Consider the following 20111-nt stretch of genomic DNA (forward strand, 5'->3'; position numbering starts at 1 on the left):
AGACCGTTACAACTGGCCTCCTGTTTGCATTTCATGGAGCAGGAAGAAGTGAGCTTCAGGCTGGATATTTATTTATTTATTTATTTTTTTTTTTTAATTATTTTTTTTTATTTTTAAACTTTACATAACTGTATTAGATTTGCCAAATATCAAAATGAATCCGCCACAGGTATACATGTGTTCCCCATCCTGAACCCTCCTCCCTCCTCCCTCCCCATTTCATCCCTTTGGGTCGTCCCAGTGCACCAGCCCCAAGCATCCAGTATCGTGCATCGAACCTGGACTGGCATCTCATTTCATACATGATATTTTACATGTTTCAATGCCATTCTCCCAAATCTTCCCACCCTCTCCCTCTCCCACAGAGTCCATAAGACTGTTCTATACATCAGTGTCTCTTTTGCTGTCTCGTACACAGGGTTATTGTTACCATCTTTCTAAATTCCATATATATGCGTTAGTATACTGTATTGGTGTTTTTCTTTCTGGCTTACTTCACTCTGTATAATAGGCTCCAGTTTCATCCACCTCATTAGAACTGATTCAAATGTATTCTTTTTAATGGCTGAATAATACTCCATTGTGTATATGTACCACAGCTTTCTTATCCATTCATCTGCTGATGGACATCTAGGTTGCTTCCATGTCCTGGCTATTATAAACAGTGCTGCGATGAACATTGGGGTACTCGTGTCTCTTTCCCTTCTGGTTTTCTCAGTGTGTATGCCCAGCAGTGGGATTGCTGGATCATAAGGCATGTCTATTTCCAGAAAAAAAAAATAAACAATTAAAAATCACAGGCTGGATATTTAGTACTAGCCTCCTATTTGTATTTCTAGAGACACGAGGTAGGTGGGCTTCAGTTAAGGCATTTACACTCAGCCTCCTACTTTCCCTTTGAAATGGAAATAACAGAAACAGGGTTACTAGCCAAGCTTTGTCTCTTGTCCCAGGTAGCTTGGTGGGTAAAGAATCCACCTGCAATGCAGGAGACGCAGGCTCAATCCCTGGGTCGGAGTGGCATGGCAACACACTCCAGTATTCTTGCCTGGAGAATCCCATGGACAGAGGAGCTTGGTGGGCTGCAGTCCATGGGGTCACAGAGAGTTGGACATGACTGAAGCGACTGAGCATACTCCACAAACACCTTAAAGTAATAGTCACAGCAGTAGTCAAGGTAATAGTCAATGGCAAGGACAAAGAGGGGCAAAACCCTGTGTGAGTAAAGGATTAAGGGATCTTCACTGCCTCCCACCAGCCCCTTTTGGAACAAGGGAGACACTACATATGTGCAGAAAGTCTCCTTGGGGGTCAACAGTCAGAGAATAACACCAAGGCATAATGAATTTTGCTCCCAGAAGCCTTCACTTTGAAATCCATCTTGGCTGAGGGGTGCATATGCACCCAGGAGAGGGTCCCAGGGTAGGTCAGGTGTAGTAAAAGAAACCCAATTATTGGCTAAAGGTAAACACAGACCCGGAAGAACTGACTTCTATAAACGGCTTAACCGCCTCTTCGCCGCGTTCCTCCTCACTAGCAGGGACGCCCGCACCCTTTCTCTGCAGGTATGCATCTCTGCCTTGCTTCTGTCTTAACAAACTGCTTCTCTGTGTGCCCTCCCACTTGTTGTTGTGTTACGTCTGTAATAATGAACTTTGTACCTGTGTTTACAGTTCTAGCCTCTGTTGATAGATGCATTTTTCACTGGGGGCAAAGATTCAGGGAAAAATAGCATCTAGCCCTTGCTGCTCTGGGGGCTAGGATTCCTTGTTTTCATCTAGGTTGCCCAGGTTCAATTCCCCGGGCAGGGAATTAAGATCTCGTTTCACGCCACTGCTCACTGCCACATCAGTTCATCTCGCTTATCTTTTGAACTGACACAGAAAGCAAGGCAGCTAGTTTCCTGTGGACTCTTTCCCCCTCATTGAGACCTTAAGTTACTACTGATAAAAATATCATGCCAATTAGACATAACTAGGTCTTTGAATTATAGTCTTGATTTGACTTGGAGTTTAGTTTGATGTTGGCATTACCAACTTCCACGATTCTAAATTAAAGTCTGGTTTAATCAATGCAGATCCTCATCAGCTTGAGGAATGTGTTTGCTCTAAGTTGTCTAAATTGCTAACCATACGTATTCAGTGTGCCGAGACATGATGGTTGCTCTCCCACCTTATGTTTAGAAAACAGGGTAATTTGTAGCATTTTTCAAAGTCTACTTTCCACCATGTAAAATTGGGCACAAAGGCAAATGGCAGCTCTATAATTTTATACTTCAGCTAATTTTTATTTTTCAATAAAACTCCCTGGATGATTCTAACCTGAACTTTATTTTCTTAAAGTTTTCCAAACAGATGACTTGTTTAGAAAGAGAAATTGAAAATGGTCAGGTGTGTCTGTATACAAGCCATTTATGGATTGAGGACCCTGGCTTTCCTGTCAGTGAACTGGTGGTCAGTATGACAGCTGGGGAATCACTCCGCCTGTTTCGGAACACCAGCTCCACTTTTTTGTATTATGTACGTATGTGCCATTGGGCAGTGGTCAAAGCCTCTTTACGTCTGTTTCCTCACAAGTAAAATGTGGTAGTGATGGTACCTATGTCATAGGGTCCATGTGAGGATTAAATGAGATAATGCATATGCATAGTGGATCCTTGACTGTTGGTTTAATGAATTAAAATTGAGTGTTTATGATGTACAAGGCTCTGAGCTGGATAAGTGGCATATGATGAAGAATAAAAATCCCTCCACTTAGAGCTTAGTAGTACAGATGAGGGAACGAATTAATTAGTAATCACATTTAGGAATGTAACATTACAGCCACAATGAGTGAACGCTAAGGCATAGTATAGGTATTGGAGCTGTCTGTGGGGTTAAGCAAAGTTCCCATGGGAAGACTGGGTTACGATCTAAAGAAAACTAGATGGGAATGAAGTAGGGGAAGGTGCGTGTTGACTGCAAGGCTGTCCAAGACAGAGGGACGAGCGTGGAGGATGGCCCTGTGGCCTGTGTGTGCTTGGTGAATATAAGGAAATTAAATAAGGCAGTGTGTGAAGGGAAGAGAACCGCAGCCAGTGCTGCTTGAGATGCGCCTGGAGCTGGAGGGAAAGAAGACCTGGTCCAGCCTGGGGCCTTTTTCAGCCCTGGTTAGAAATGTGACCTTGCAAAGTGCTGTTAGGTATTTAAATTCTGGAGAGAGATTTGCAATGATCTATTATGATTGTTGTTATTGTACTATTGTCATTATTTTTATTCTGTAGCAGTCTTTCCCATACCAAATATGTTTATATCCTTGAATGTTTATTCATTGGTTGTCTTCCCCAGTCTCTAAAATTGTTTTTCTCTAAATTTTTAATCCCTCTATCTTTGCATTTAGAAAGAAAGCTGAGACGATAGCTTTGTTTTCTTTCAATCAATTTTACTGTTTGAAGTGGAATTTGCTTTTGTATAACTTTTATGCATCGTAAATAAAAGACAATTGCCAAAATGTTGCCTACTGTGACACATTTTATGCATCTTAGCCTTTGTGAAATCCTTAAACAGGCTCCTGTTGATTTGTCTAACTTACACAGGCTAAAACCTGAGGCTGAATCTGTGTGGAAAATGTGGAGTTTGAAAAGAGGCTGATGTGTCTGTGTGTGTGTGTTCATGTACATTCACATATTTTGTATTTCCTGATCTACAGTTGGTCAATGAAGAGCCAAGGGAGGAGCTGTGCAACTCAGAGATCAAAGGCCATAATTCTTCCTCCTACTCCCAAATAAGGGAATAACTATTGGGTTAGGCCGTATAAATACAATGTCCTGAGCTTTACATAAAACCTGGGTAGCCTTGGGATGGCTCAAGGCCCACCTTTTGAGACCCTCAGGTGTGTCTTCTTCAGGCACTTTGCCAAGCCTCCTACTTTTTTTTGGTTGGGGGATAACTGCTTTACAATGTTGTGTTGGTTTCTGCCACACAACGTGAATCAGCCATGTGTCTGTTAGTCATTCAGTCGTGTCCAGCTCTTTGTGACCCCATGGACTGCGGCCCACTAGGCTCCTCTGTCCATGGATTCTCCAGCAAGAAAACTGGAGTGGGTTACCATTTCCTTCTCCAGGGGATCTTCCTGACCCAGGGATCGAACCCAAGTCTCCTGCATTGCAGGCAGATTCTTTACCATCTAAGCCATCAGAGAACCCCATATATATGTGTTAATATATGATATTTGTTTTTTTTCTTCCTGACTTACTTCATTTCTGTATAACAGATTCTAGGTTCATCTCCCTCACTAGAACTGACTCAAATTCATTCCTTTTTATGCATACTTTGTACTGTTCTGTGTTCTCTAGCTTGCCTGCTATGGATAAATATGCATGCCTTGGGCTTCTATCCAGGATAAGAGTTGTTAATCATATATCATATTTTTGATATAAATAATCAAAAATGGTTTCTGATTTTTTCTGTTGTGGTAAAATAAGAAATGTACCATCTTAACCATTTTATAGTGCCTAGTTTGGCAGTACTAAATACATTTATGTTGTATAACCATTGTTACCATATCCCTCCAGTATTACTTGTATCTTGCAAAATTGGAATTCTATCCCCATTAAACATTAACTCCGCAATCTCCTTCCTCTGCCCTGCCCTAGCCAACCACCATTCTACTTTCCATCTCTATGATTTTGGTGACTCTAAGAACTTCATATGGCATTTGGGGACTTTTATATTTTCATGCAAATTTTAAAATAATTTGTTCTAGTTCCGTGAAAAATGCTCTTGGTATTTTTATAGGGATTGCATTAAATCTGTAGATAGCCTCGGGAAGTATGATCATTTTAACAATATTAATTCTCCTAATCCATGAACATGGTGTATCTTTCTGTATGTTATGTCGTCTTCAGTTTCTTTCATTAGTCTTACAGTTTTCTGAGTACAGCTCTTTTATCTCTTTAAGTAGGTTTATTCCTAGATATTTTATTCTTTCAGATGTAACTGTAAATGAGATTGCTGAATTTATCTTCCTCATAGTTCATTGTTAGAGTATAGAAAGGCAACAGATTTCTGTATATTAATTTTGTATACTGAATTTGTTGATGAGCTCTAGTAGTTTTTGATGATGTCTTGAGGCTCTTATATGTGTAGAATCATGTCATTTGCAAAGTGATAGTTTTACTTCTTCCTTTCCAATTTGGATTCCTTTTGTTTCTTTGTCTTGCTTGAGTGCAGTGGCTAGACTTAAAATACTGTGTTGAAGAAAAGTGGTAAGAGGGTATTCTTTTCTTGTACCAGATCTTAGAGGAAATGATTTCAGGTTTTCACCATTGAATCTTATGTTAGCTGTGGGTCTGTCATATATGGCTTTTATTATGTTGAAGTGTGTTCCCTCTCTGCCCACTTTCTAGATTGTTTTTTAAATCATAAATGAATGTTGAATTTTGTCAGAAGCCTTTTCTGTATCTATTGGTATGATCACACAGTTTTTATTCTTCAATTTGTTAGTGTGGGGTATCACACTGACTGATTGGTTGAGGATATTGAACTATCCATGCATCATGAGTTTTTAAATACAGTGCTGAAAATTTGGTTTGCTAATATTTTGTTGAGGATTTTCTATTTTCATCAATGATTTTGGCCTATAATTTTCTTTTTGTGATATTTTTGTCTGATTTTAATATCAATATGATGCTTGGTTTGTAGAATGAGCTCTGAAACTTCCTTCTTCTGTAATATTTTGGAATAGTTTGAGAAGGATAGTTGTTAATTCTTCTCTAAATGTTTGGTAGAGTTCACAGATGGCACCTGTGAAGCCATCTTGTCTTGGACTTTTGTTTGTTGTTGTTGGTTTTGTTTTTTTAATTACTGATTCAATTTCATTACTGGTAGTTAGTCTGCTCATATTTTCTGTTTCTTTCTGGTCCAGTCTTAGAAGATTGTGTGTTTATAGAAATTTGTCCACTTCTTTTATTTATTTATTTTTATTTTTGGTCAGGAGGCATATGGGATCTTAGTTCTCCAACCAGTAATTGAATCTGCACTCCTACATTGGAAGCACAGAGTCTTAACCACTGGACCACTGGGGAAGTCCCATGTCCACTTCTTTTAGGTTGTTCACTTCAGTTGCTCAGTCGTGTCCGACTCTTTGCGACCCCATGAATCACAGCACACCAGGCCTCCCTGTCCATCACCAACTCCCGGAGTTCACTCAAACTAATGTCCATCGAGTCGGTAATGCCATCCAACCATCTCATCCTCTGTGATCCCCTTCTCCTCCTGCCCCCAATCCCTCCCAGCATCAGAGTCTTTTCCAATGAGTCAACTCTTCTCATGAGGTGGCCAAAGTATTGGAGTTTCAGCTTTAGTATCAGTCCTTCCAATGAACACCTAGGACTGATCTCCTTTAGGATGGACTGGTTGGATCTCCTTGCAGTCCAAGGGACTCTCAAGAGCCTTCTCCATCACCACAGTTCAAAAGCATCAATTCTTCAACTCTCAGCTTTCTTCACAGTCCAACTCTCATATCCATACATGACCACTGGAAAAACAGCCTTGACTACATGGACTTTGTTGGCAAAGTAATGTCTCTGCTTTTGAATATGTTATCTAGGTTGGTCATAACTTTCCTTCCAAGGAGTAAGGGTCTTTTAATTTCATGGCTGCAATCACCATCTGCAGTGATTTTGGAGCCCCCAAAAATAAAGCCTGACACTGTTTCCCCATCTATTTGCCATGAAGTGATGGGACCAGATGCCATGATCTTAGTTTTCTGAATGTTGAGCTTTAAGCCAACTTTTTCACTCTCCACTTTCACTTTCATCAAGAGGCTTTTTAGTTCCTCTTCATTTTCTGCCATAAGGGTGGTGTCATCTGAATATCTGAGGTTATTGATATTTCTCCCGGCAATCTTGATTCCAGCTTGTGCTTCTTCCAGCCCAGCATTTCTCATGATGTACTCTGCATATAAGTTCAATAAGCAGGATGACAATATACAGCCTTGACATACTCCTTTTCCTATTTGGAACCAGTCTGTTGTTCCATGTCCAGTTCTAACTGTTGCTTCCTGACCTGCATATAGGTTTCTCAAAAGGCAGGTCAGGTAGTCTGGTATTCCCATCTCTTTCAGAATTGTCCACAATTTATTGTGATCCACACAGTCAAAGGCTTTGGCATAGTCAATATAGCAGAAATAGATGTTTTTCTGGAACTCTGTTGCTTTTTCCATGATACTGAACTATAATTCTTTGTGGTAATCTCTTAAGACCTTTTGTATGTCTGTGGTGTCAATTGTAACTTCTGTTTCATTTCTAGTTTTGTTGATTTTGGCCCTTTTACTTTTCCCCTTGATGAGTCTGGCATCTGGATTATCAATTTTGTTTAAAAGAATCAGCTCTTAGTTTAATTAATCTTTTCTGTCCCCCCCCCCCCAAATTCTCTGTTTCATCTATTTCTTCCCTGATCTTTATGATTTCTTTCCTTCTTCTAACATTGTTTTGTTGTTGTTCTTATTTTTCTAGTTCCTTTAAGTGTAAGTTTAGGTTATTCTTTTGAGGTTCTTTTTTGTTTGTTTATTTCATGAGGTAAGTTTGTATTGCTATAAACTTCCTCTTAGAATTTCTTCTGCTGCATCCTGTAGATTTTTAGATTGTCGCGTTTTCATTTTCATTTATCTCTAGGTTTTGAAAAAATTATTTCTTCTTTGATTTTTGTAGTGATCCATTGGTTGTTTAGCAGTGTATGTTTTAGGCTCCACATGTTTGTGTTTTCGCCTGCTGGTGTTAGAGCCAGTTCCTGACGCAGCTTGCTGTGGGATCCAGTGTATCCTTAGGTTGGTGTCAACCCACTGGTGTCATTTTGCTGGAAGGTATCCAGAACATGAACCTGTTACATGCAGTGCTGATCATTAACGGTTGATACATAACATGTAATGTTGCTAAATGAATAAGTAATTATTCTGAAAAATATTCTGTGTATTGCAGGGCCTGATCTTCAGGTTTGCACAGCCAAAAAACCTACGTGTTGCACCAGGAAGATGGAGGAGAGATACCAAGTCGTGGCTCGCCAGGATATGCAGCAGGTGCTTCAAACATCCAGCTCTACATTAAAGTTTTTGATATCTCGAAATGCAGCTGCCTTTCAAGGTAAATATATCTTGATTTCTGAAACTGAGGACAAATCTTGCTATGTAATTTACCTGTTATTATTATCCTGGTGAATTTATCTAGGTGTACTTCTTTGTCTTTGTGTATTATACTGGTATAAAATGAAATTTTAGCTTTATTCTAACCTTGATAGCAACTAGACCACCACTAACTTTCATGGCTTGTCTCTGAGGTCATCATCAGGCTTATAAATTGAGTTGGAGTAGGGAGTCTGTTTTGTTAGTGAAATATATGCCTTTCTGGGGTTTCTGCCAGATCCCCCAGTATTCTGACCCATGGTTTACTTCAGTATGAACAGACATACATATGAGATTTTATGAAAATAGTCTATAAAACAAAATCCCATTGCTTTTAACTGGGTAATTATAGATTCATTTTCAAAAATATAATTTTGAGAAATATTTTCCTAACTTTTCCTCTACCTCCTCATGTGGCTTTTCTAGGAACATCATTGCGATATGTCAAAGTGTAGACAAGTCTGAGAAATAGTAAAATAGGAAATATTAGTTGGATGTTTAAGGATCATCTACAATTAGAATGCAACCTTAATTCAAAGAATGTGCTGAGAAATAAAATTAATGGGTTATAAAATTATAACACACATTGGCAAATATATGATCTTTTTATTGTTTTAATCATCTTGTCTGTAAAATTACTTTTTACTATAATAAAATAGTTTATTTTTTCTTTTATAAAGCATTAGCTATTCTGTATATGATTAGAATGAAAATATTTAGATTACACTGCTCTCAAACAAATTTATTGCTTTTGTTCAACACAAAATATAACTTCTGTTGGTATTCCTTTTTAATAAGAGTATTAATGTCAGTCTGTTTAAATAATTTGTGCTTTGTTTACATACAGAACTAAATCACAAAGCTGATTAATTTTTAAAACTCTACCTATCAAATAAAGTGAATATAATAAATCAGGACAAAATTTAAGTTGAGTTAAAATGTAATTCCTGATGAATTGATGATTTTTTTTAAATAGAAACATTGAAATGTCAGATTTTAAGATGTTTTAATCTAGTAATATTTTTATATGTCTTAGAAAAAAGCCTCATTTCTATTATGGAATTTGTTCATGAGAAATTGTTGGAGGAAAGTATATTGATATGCATTTTAAGCAAAGATTTGTGACTTGAATTAGCTGAACTAGAAGATATTAACCATCCACTGAAAGTGATGTAATGATTTTTTCTTATGAAAATGATAGTATGTATGATATGGAAAACACATTTTAGAGATAAAAGGCGCAGTGAATAGATCAGTGTTACCAGAGCAGGGGAGCTGTGGATGAGAATTGTGGACCGTACGCTTGAAAAGAGTTAAGTCGGACTCACGTGGAAGAAGACTTAAAACATCAATTTGAGTTTGAGAGAGTCATTAAAGGTTTTTGAACAGTGAAGCTTCATTATGATTTCTTGAAGCTTCATTATGATTTATCATTTAACGTCAAAACTAAATCATTCCAAGTTAGAAGATATGGTCGAAGAAGACCATGATAAATCAAACCTACTTTTTTGGATAACAGTGTTAACCATACAGGTGAAAGAAAGTGCCATCAGATATTAACACGTAGGGACTCAATGAATGGTAGCTGAACATTTTCTTCTGTCTTCAAATATACTCTAACAAACTTTTCACATATTGTTGGATAAATTGATCAAGATAGAGTGCATTGACTTCAAAAGATTGAGAAAAATACAAAACCTGGAGTATTTAGACTTTTAACATGGGTTTGGGTTGCTGAAAACTTTTGGTGTGAAAGTGTCCCTGGTGGCTCAGATGGTAAAGAATCTGCCTGTAATGCAGGAGACCTGGGTTCAATCCCTGGGTCGGGAAGAGCCCCTGGAGAGGGGAATACATCCTACTCCAGTATTCTTGCCTGGATAATTCCATGGACAGAGGAGCCTTGTGGACAGAGTTGGACGTGAATGGGTGACTAATACTTTCACTTTTATCAGTAGTATAAATGACATGAGATCGTCTCTACTGGAGTGTCTGGTAATATTATGTACAACTTAAAAATTTTTTCTGTTTAGTAAATTGTACCTGTATTTTTACTAGGGTGAGTTTTGCTGTTTTTTTAAAATATCAATTATAAAAGTGAAAAAGAATGGGTCTTTCTTAAATATGATTTGTTGTAATAAATTTTCATGTTCTCCCTTTGTGACACATCAGTTTTATTTAAGAATCATGAGAAGGCAAGGCAGATTTAGAAGAATTTTGCCTAAAGACTAACTTTACTGGAACAAATTCTCTTACAGGAAGAATACCTTTTAATTTAATGAATAGAATAAGTAGCTATAGGCTTAGTTCCATAAAAAAAACCTAAATAAGCAATTTGAGAGATCACATTTGCTATATTAGAACCAAACAAGACACTTTAAGTAAAATGCTCTCTGTCTAGTTTCTGTGTAATGAAAATATCTGCAAACAAATCAGCCCCCCCCCCCTTTTTTTTCTTGAGAAGAAACAAGCCAGTACATTTTGTTGGGAAACTTACTTGGCTCGAGAGCAAATTACTCTCAATTTACTTCTTAAATCATGTAAGTAGATGTGCTACGTTTTGATCGTTTGATTTTTTAACATTTCATGTATATTTCCTACTTCAATAATATTACCCTTTTTTTTTTTTAGCCTTTATGTATGTTATAAAAGACTTTGGATTGGAGTGTAGTATGGTCCCTTCTCTCATGGATCTCTTGGGGTTCCACAGAAGCATGTTTTTTTTTTTTTTCCCCCAGTTTTCAGAAAACACTTTAATTTAAAATTTATTTTTTATTATCTTGACTGCATGTTTTTGAAACAAGCCTTTGTATATCATCGATCGGGATAATCACTTGGGTCCATGGATGTAGTGAGCCCCACAGGACAGTGAGATAAAGGCTGGGAGATCGGCGTTGCTCAGAAGCGAGGAAACTGCCAGCCACTGATCTCAGAAGATGTAAGATTATTCCAGTGTATAGTCCACACTCACTTCTGGAATTCAGCACTGGAAGTTAATATATTACCAGTGGGGTGGAATATATTATCAGTGGGTTGGAATCCACCTCCTTACTGGGACAACACTTCTTTTTTCATTTAAGGAATCTAATGGTATTTGTTATAGGTTTCCTTAAAATAAAGCAGGCAAACAAAAATATGTTTTTGGAAGGGTCCATAATTATGACCTGGGGCTTCACTATATGTTAAAGGTCCTTATTCACGTAGCCTGTGGCGTTTTACAAGATGAAAGGAACAAGTGGGTTTCCTTGTATCTGTTGCTGTTCATAAATTAGTGGTCCTGTTTGCAAAGAGATTTCTGGCTCCGTCACAGTGCAGACAATAACTGTTCTTTATTTTCTGGGGCTTAATAATGTTCATGAATAAAGCAGGGGAGCCTGAAAAAATGTGCACAAATTTGTTTCCCTTCAGCTGTTTTATGAGTGTGGGATTGCCTGCTTTAAAAATATTTTGGAAATATTTTCATAAATGTTTTATTTATTTATATGCTAAAGTATGGTGTGACTCATGAAGAAATAAAAGAACTTGACAGAGAATATGTCATCTACTGTAGAAAAGCAACTCCTATCAGCTTTCAAATTTGTCAGGTTTTAAATCACAGCTCAAATAAGAGAATAAGGCTTAGTTTTTTTTTTTAATTTAAAACAATATAAAAATTTCAGCATGATTTTTCAAAAATACAATGAAGGCATATTTGGAAGAACACTGTTGGAAGCTTATGTTTTGTTGAAACATTGGGAAGATAAGTTTAAGAATTTTAACTTTCCCTTGGAGATAGAGCTTTTCCTATTCCTCTCATCTTCAAAAAGCTCACATATTTCTAAAATTTATGGTGTACACTAAATCTTTACTCAGGAAGTTTCTAGTTTTATATATAGCATTTAAAAAGTGTGCATTATCACAAAAGACTGAGTGATAAAAAGAAAGAGTTAATATTTTTGTTGATTTCGTTCTCTGGGCTAAGTATATTTTCATTTCTTGATTAAAAGTACTTGAAAGATTGATAAGCTTGTCCTCTTGGGTTGAGATGTTAGATTTAGGACTTTTATGAAAATTACATTCCTATTTTCAATGAAATATTGGAATATGTCAAAATTAAATATCTTTGTTTAAAAAGCAAGTAACTTAAGAATGAGAATGTGAATATAATTCATGTATTTTCCCCTTTTACCCTAACAGGTATTAGCTACTGTGAGATGTATAGCTAGTGTATGGCCATTGTAAAACTAGTGTAAAATATATGTATGTATCCATATACATACAGTCAAAGACACAGGATATAGTGAATATTTGACTATCTTAATATATGAGATGAGTACATTTGTATAAATGTTACAGTAGTAAGCCTGAAGTACATTATTCTTATTATATTCACTTCTACTATGCTTTGCAGAGGTGATACTATTTAAAATTATTCCTTGGAAGAACATTGTGTACAAGGATATAGGAAAGATGCTATTTCTAACACTAAGAATTATCTGATCAACATCCCAAGGGTAAGAGAACAGGTAGCCTTAGGCTGGCAGTGTTGAGGAAATATGTTGGCTTTTCTCTTTTTCTGGAACCTAGAGCAGGGACTCAGGTAATGTAATTAAATGAACTGCATCAATATATGAATAAATGAATGATGCTTAGCAGGAAAATGGTTCTGAAATAAAATGAAAGATTTCATCTCTTCTTCTCCCCCTTCATCCTTCCCTTCCCTTCATGCATTTAAGATCCCTCTTGAGCACCTACTAAGTGCCAGCACTGCCAGGGAATTGGGATGCACCTTGCCCAAATTTTCAGTCTATTTTTGCTTTTATTGGCTCATTCTGACTTCTGATCTGCCAACGTCTGTTTACTGATTTTATAAACTAGGAAGGAGGGAATTCCTTGGCAGTCCAGTGGTTAGGACTCTACCTTTTCACTGCTGAGGGCCAGGGTTCAAGATCTCACAAGCTGTGTGGCATGCCCTTCCCATCCCCCAGAAAAACCCCAGAAGAAACTAAGAAGGAGCACGTTATAATGTTTCTGTTGATAGCATATTCTGAATGTGATTGTATGTTTCCTTTTCTTTTGAAGCAGTGCATGGTTTAGTATGTTATCTCACACAGCAGCTACCAATGCAATTGGTCTTTATCTAACTGTCCTGTATCTCTGAAATGTTAAAAATTGTTTCTTTTGAATCTGTGAGCAAGCTTCTATTAATTATGAAAATGACTAACTTTCATATATTGTAGATAAAAGTTGCAAGAACTTAAATTAGTTTTCAGCTGGAAATTGCACGAAGCATTGAGCTTGCTTTGCGTGAAGCATTATCGATTGTGGGAAAAAATTTGAAGTGTAGAACTAAGATCAGGTTTACTGTGCCAGAATTCTTTTTTTCATTTTAAGAGGTTAACTTTTAGTTTTTTTAATTCTGACTGATGAAGGTTATGGTCATATAACCTATTGCTATGATAATCTTACCTAGAAACAACAGTAACCTGCTCATAATAGGCTAAACAATTCTTTCTTGATTTTATATGAAACACATTCATTAAATCTTTTTAATGTGAGAACTGTACATTTATTGCCTGGAAGATGAATTGACATTTTTATCATTTTGTTATCTTCATGTTAGTTTAATCTTACTTTTGTATAAGGGATCACAACAGATAGTTCTTAAATGGTTACTGTGTATTGAGTAAAGACCAGGATGTGTGGGAGGTTACAACTAGCTATGTTTTTGAGATTTATCTGTCCCTCTATTTCTTATTCATACATATTAATTGATTTATAAAATTACTGTCTGTAGGTGTGTGGCTTTATTCACCCTGGCTGTGATGGACATTTCTGTTTGCAGCGGCGGTGCTGCAGTGAGCCTTCCTGTTCATGTCTTCAAGGGCGCATGTTTCTTTAGAGTTTATATACAGAAGTGAAATTGTGGCTTATAGGCTGTGACCTTGTCAGCTTGACCAGATATTATAGAATTACTCTTCTAGGAAGCGGAACCAATTTGAACTCCCACAGGTAGTTGGTCTTTATTCTTCATCCTTCCCAACTCTTTCCAATAATTCAGAAATTATTGTCAGAATTTTTAAAAAAAATTCTAAAAATATTTTTTAAACATTCAAAAGAATTTTAGAATAAAATTTGATGAGAAATGGTATCTTGTTTTCAAAATGTGCAATTTCCTAATGAATACCTGAATATCTTTTCAAAAATACTTCTTTATTTGGTGTATTCTTTCTTTTCTTGTATGAATTTATCTTGTGAACCTGTATACACACTTAGAGGCTATGTATCATTTTGTGAGTGTTTTTGTATATATTAAAATTTTTTCCTAGGTACAGATGTCAGCTAGGAAAGCCACTTCTTAACGGTTTAGCTTAAATAATTCAGATTTCTTTCCAGTTCTAGGGAAATCCAAACTCTTCAGAAGTTTTCCGCACATTTTCATGGTTTGCAGGCGGTTTCCTGACTTTGTTTACCTGCTTTTTTTCATTTGTTTTTGTGTCTCTTTTCTATCATATTAATTCAGTATGAAAATTTTTTCTTAATTACCACTTCCATAGACACACACATACATGTACATATATAAACCTAAGTTGTATGTATAAAATAAATTTTATGAGATGGTGGTGATTAAAGAAGATAAAAATCTAAAAATCACAAATAATTTCAAAATTGAACACTGATTCCTATGTTTGCAAGTGTTTTTCAGCCCTCCCTCCATCATCAGTCCATGAAGTTACCACCCTTCTTCTCTTTGGCCCTCGCATCTTCCACTTCCTTGTGTGATACTCAGGTCTTCTCAGATGGTGAGATTAGGGGTCTTCTGGTTCCTTACATTTATTATATGAACCTAGAAATAGTAACCGTAACATGTCTCTGAGGGTTCATTTAAAAGAAGTCCTTTTTTTTTTTTTTGTTAAAAAAAAACCTTTTATCTTTTTATTTTAGAAATTTCCCCAGCTTTATTGAGGTATGATTGACATTGTGTAAATTTAAGATGTACAGTGCATTGGTTTGATACTCTAATGTATTGCAGTATAATTACCATGGTAGAAGTAATACCTCCATCATGTCATTTTTTATAGTAAGAGCATTTAAGATCTACTCTTTTAGTAGCTTTCAAGTATATATTACAGTGTTGTTAACCAATCACAAGATGTTCATTATATCCCCAGAACTTACTCATTTTATAACTGGAAGTTTGTGCTCTTTGACCAGTATCATTTCTCCTACCCTCCTGCCCATGTTAAACACCATTCTAATCTCTAAACTTAGAATTGGTTAGTTATCCTATTTTCCATTAGATGTTTTAGGAACAATGAATTTCCTAAATCCCACATTCATACAAAGTACAGTGACCTTTTTTAAAGTGCTGACAAGGTATATAATCTTTTTTCCCCCTAGTATTTAAATTGACCCTATTTTATATTTTTAAAAATTAATGTTGAGAACATTAATATTCTATGGAAAGAGATAAACAATTATTAACTACTTTTGAAACAGAGCTCATTTATCTTAGAAATGTTTATTTTCAGAAGTAATAATAGGCTATTAAAGTTAACCAGGCATTTTTGGAAGATCCAGAATATGTTTTCTTTAAACAAGTTTTCTCATTTTGCTTATAGATATGACTTAGCAGCAGCGGCAGCAGCAGCAAATAAATAAAGGAAAAGAAAATGGGCTGTATTAATATCACATTTTCCTAAATATTGTATGGCAGTAAACTTCAAGGGAAGCTTATGATGTCACTAATAAGTGGTTGACACTCACTTTGTAATGTAATATTTATGAATTCTTTTAAAAATCTTTTACTCCATGAACAAACTTTTTTATTATATTGATAATGCAATATAAAATGTACATGCTATGAAAAGTGAAATTCATACTTTCCCTTGTCCAGGTTAGCTTTGTGCACTTAACATCTGAATATGGATTTTTGATCATGTCAGCTAATGTATTTTATCAATATGTGTCTTACAATTAATATTTCTAGCAGTAAAAAGTGTTAATATTTTCCTATTTATAAAAGGCTGGTAGAAAGATAAAGATTGAGGGATAAATTGAATATATGTAAACTTATTTAATGTGAAAAACAAATTATAGTTCAGTCGCTCAGTCATGTCCGACTCTTTGCGAACCCCGCAGCACGCCAGGCCTCCCTGTCCATCACCAGCTCCCGGAGTCCACCCAAACCCATGTCCATCGAGTCGGTGATGCCATCCAACCATCCCATCCTCTGTCGTCCCCTTCTCCTCCTGCCCTCAATCTTTCCCAGCATCAGGGTCTTTTCAAATGAGTCAGCTCTCTGCATCAGGTGGCCAAAATATTGGAGTTTCAGCTTCAACATCAGTCCTTCCAATGAACACCCAGGACTGATCTCCTTTAGGATGGACTGGTTGGATCTCCTTGCAGTCCATAGTAAAAGTAATAATTTCATTGTATGTTTTTACTGATTATAAATTTTGTTAACAAATTTTGTTGAAATATATCCTGATGCACTTACCAGATCTTTTGATAGGTCGTTTTTCTTAATAGCTGTTTTTGAGTCAACATATTTAGTTTTATGGAGGGTGACTTGTCCCTATTAAATATCCAATGTATTTTAAGGCCCTACAAAATTTTATCTAAGCTGGATTATGCTATGATTTAGTGATCAATTTATTTAAATTATTTTTATGTGCTCTGTTGCTCAGACATGTCCGACTCTTTGTGACCCCATGGGCTGTAGCCTGCCGGGCTCCTGTGTCCATGGCGATACTCCAGGCAAGAATACTGGAGTGGGTTGCCATTCCCTTCTCCAGGGGCTCTTCCCGACCCAGGAATCGAACCAGGGTATCCTGCATAGCAATCGGATTCTTTACCATTTGAGCTACCAGGGAAGACCTAAATTATTATTATTTTTTATTTTCAAATATAAAGTACTGGCATCATTAAATATGAAAGGAATTATTTTAAAACTCAATAATGTATGTGTTTTCACATTTTACATACTACCTCATAAGTAGTAATTTATCATGAGATATTAATTTGTATGCCACCGTGGTTGTTGTCTTGGGCGAAGTCTGGGAGATAGTGAGGGACAGGGAAGCCTGGCGTGCTGCAGTGCATGAGGTTGCGAAGAGTCTGACATGACTGGGCCACTGAACAACAATAACATGGTTGTTGTGTGGCATGTGCCACGTGAAAACATTTTGTTCTTCCTCTGCTTTATTGGTTGAGATCCAAGTTTGGGGGTGATCACCTTCAGTGGCAATGTGCTTTGGGACAGTGAACCTTTTTGAGTCTAGGGGATGGGGTGAAATGGAATAGAAAGTATGTGTATGATGGTGAAGTTGTGAATAGCTGTGATGGGAAATGGGAAAGAAAATGAACCAAAATTCAGTTATAAGGCTAGCATTTAGTTCAGTCGCTCAGTAGTGTTCAACTCTTTGCGACCCGATGGACTGCAGCACGCTAGGCTACCCTGTCCATCACCAACTCCTGGAGCTTATTCAAGCTCATGTCCATTGAGTCGGTGATGCCATCCCATGACCTCATCCTCTGTCATTTCCTTCTCTTCCTGCTTTCAATCTTTCCCAGCATCAGGGTCTTTTCTGATGAGTCAGTTCTTCACACTCAGGTGGCTAAAGTATTGGAGTGTCAGCTTCAGCATTAGTCCTTCCAATGAGTATTCAGGACTGGTTCCCTTTAGGATTGACTGGTTTGATCTTCTTGCTGTCCAAGGGACTCTCAAGAGTCTCCTCCAACACCACAGTTCAAAAGCATCAATTCTTTGGCACTCAGCTTTCTTTATAGTCCAACTCTCACATCCATACGTGGCTACTAGAAAAACCAAAGCCTCAACTAGATGGACCTTTGTTGGCAAAGTAATGTCTCTGCTTTTTAATATGCTGTCTAGTTTGGTCATAACTTTCCTTCCAAGGAGTAAGCGTCTTTTAATTTCATGGCTGTGATCACCATCCACAGTGATTTTGGAGGCCAGAAAAATAAAGTCTGTCACTGTTTCCATTGTTTCCCTATCTATTTGCCATGAAGTGATGGGACGGGATGCCATGATTTTAGTTTTTTGAATGTTGAGTTTTAAGCTAGCTTTTTCACTCTCCTCTGTCCCTTGGCTCTTTGCTTTGGCTCTTTGGTTCCTCTTCACTTTCTGCCATAAGGGTGTTGTCATCTGCATGCCTGAGGTTATTGGTATTTCTCCTGGCAATCTTGATTCCAGCTTATGCTTCATCCAGCCTGGCATTTCACATGATGTACTTTGCACATAAGTTCAATAAGCCGGGTGACAATATACAGCCTTGATGTTTTCCTTTTCCAATTTTGAACCAGTCCATTGTTCCGTGTGCGGTTCTAACTGTTGCTTCTTGACCTGCATGTAGCTTTCTCAAGAGGCAGGTAAGGTGGTCTGGTATTCCCATCTCTTGAAGAATTTTCCAGTTTGTTGTGATCCACACAGTCAAAGGCTTTGGTATAGTCAATAAAACAGAAATAGATGTTTTTCTGGAACTCTCTTGCTTTTTCTATTATCCAACAGATGTTGGCAATTTGATCTTTGGTTCCTTTGCCTTTTGTAAACCCTGCTTGAACATCTGAAAGTTCTTGGTTCACGTACTGTTGAAGCCTGGCTTGGAGAATTTTGAGCATTACTTTGCTGGAATATGAGATGAGGGTAATTGTGCAGTAGTTTGAACATTCTTTGGCATTGCCTTTCTTTGGGATTGGAATGAAAAGTGACCTTTCCAGGATAAAATTGGAGACAACTAATTATTAATAATAGTAAAATCATTATGTGTGATGGTATGGCTGTGTTTTAGCCCTTTTTAGTTCTTGCTTATGGATGTGGTTCTTCCAATAAAGAAGTGCTGATACATGGTTGAGCATGGGTTTTAGGAGATTCATTCATTCTCTCATAAATATTCCTGAGGCAACCTCTCAGTTTAGTTCTCAGTGCTTGGTATGTCTCAGAGAATGAACAAAAGAGTCCCATCCTCACACTCTGCATTTCAGCAAATAAGCAAACATAATATAGGCACCAGGCTCCTCTCTCTGTCCATGGAATTCTCCAGGCAAGAATACTGGAGTGGGTAACCATTTTCTTCTTCAGGGAATCTTCCCAACCCAGGGGTCCAACCTAGGTTTCCTGCATTGTAGGCAGATTCTTTACTGTCTGAGCCACCAGGGAAGTCCCAGCTATGTTAGAATGTATTAAATGCTTTGAGATAATACAGTGTGGATCAGGTGAAAGGGGATTGGAAGGGTCACAGTTTTAAATTGGATAGTCAAGGAAAAGTTGGCATTTGAGCAAAGATTTGAGGAAAGTGCATGTATGTGTTGGTTCTGTGGATGTCTGGTAGGAAAACATTCTTGGCAAAACAAATAACCCAAAGATAGGAGAGTGGGTGCCTCGAATGTCACAGGAGTAGCTACAGGGAGGCCACTTTTGGCTGGAGCACAATGGGTGAAGTGGGGGAGATTGGAAAGACAACAACAGAGGGTTCCTACCTTCATGTGGGATCTCTTAGGCTTTTCTTCTAAAATAGGAGGTTTTTTGTTTTTTAAGTTTATTAGTTATTTGGCTGTGCTGGGTTTTCCTTGTGGCATTTAGGATCTAGTTCCCTGACTAGGGATCGAACCTGAGCCCCCTGCACTGGGAGCTCAGAATCTTAGCCACTGGACCACCAGTAAAATTCCCTGAAACAGGAGTTTTTAACTATAGATATGGCTTGATTTAAAGAACAAAACAAAGCAAAACAAAAAGCCTCTATCTAATTCTTAAAGGGCCTGTCATGGGGCTAGGGTAGATGTAGAAGCCCACTTAGGAGATGGTTATGATATTCCAGAAGAGACGACATAGGGAGTGGTCAGATTCTGGATATAGAATGAGTATCGGTGGGTCCAGGGTGTAGCAAGAAAAAGAATGAGGCCAAGAAAAGGGACTGACTGTGGTAAAATACACCAAGGGTGTGTTTGTGAGATAAAGA

At 37.3% G+C, this 20111-nt stretch overlaps 1 protein-coding gene across 3 annotated transcripts in view; it reads left to right on the plus strand.

Moving 5' to 3' along the window:
• GPC5 (glypican 5) overlaps positions 1-20111 on the plus strand; it is a 710259-nt gene that overhangs the window by 35121 nt on the left and 655027 nt on the right. For all 3 annotated transcript variants that reach the window (XM_055542771.1, XM_055542772.1, XM_055542774.1), the window contains exon 2: positions 7958-8119. In XM_055542771.1, coding sequence (XP_055398746.1) covers positions 7958-8119 — 162 coding nt within the window. The remainder of the gene's footprint in view (positions 1-7957; positions 8120-20111) is intronic.

Source organism: Bubalus kerabau, chromosome 12, assembly GCF_029407905.1.
Source record: "Bubalus kerabau isolate K-KA32 ecotype Philippines breed swamp buffalo chromosome 12, PCC_UOA_SB_1v2, whole genome shotgun sequence".
NCBI lineage: Eukaryota > Metazoa > Chordata > Mammalia > Artiodactyla > Bovidae > Bubalus > Bubalus kerabau.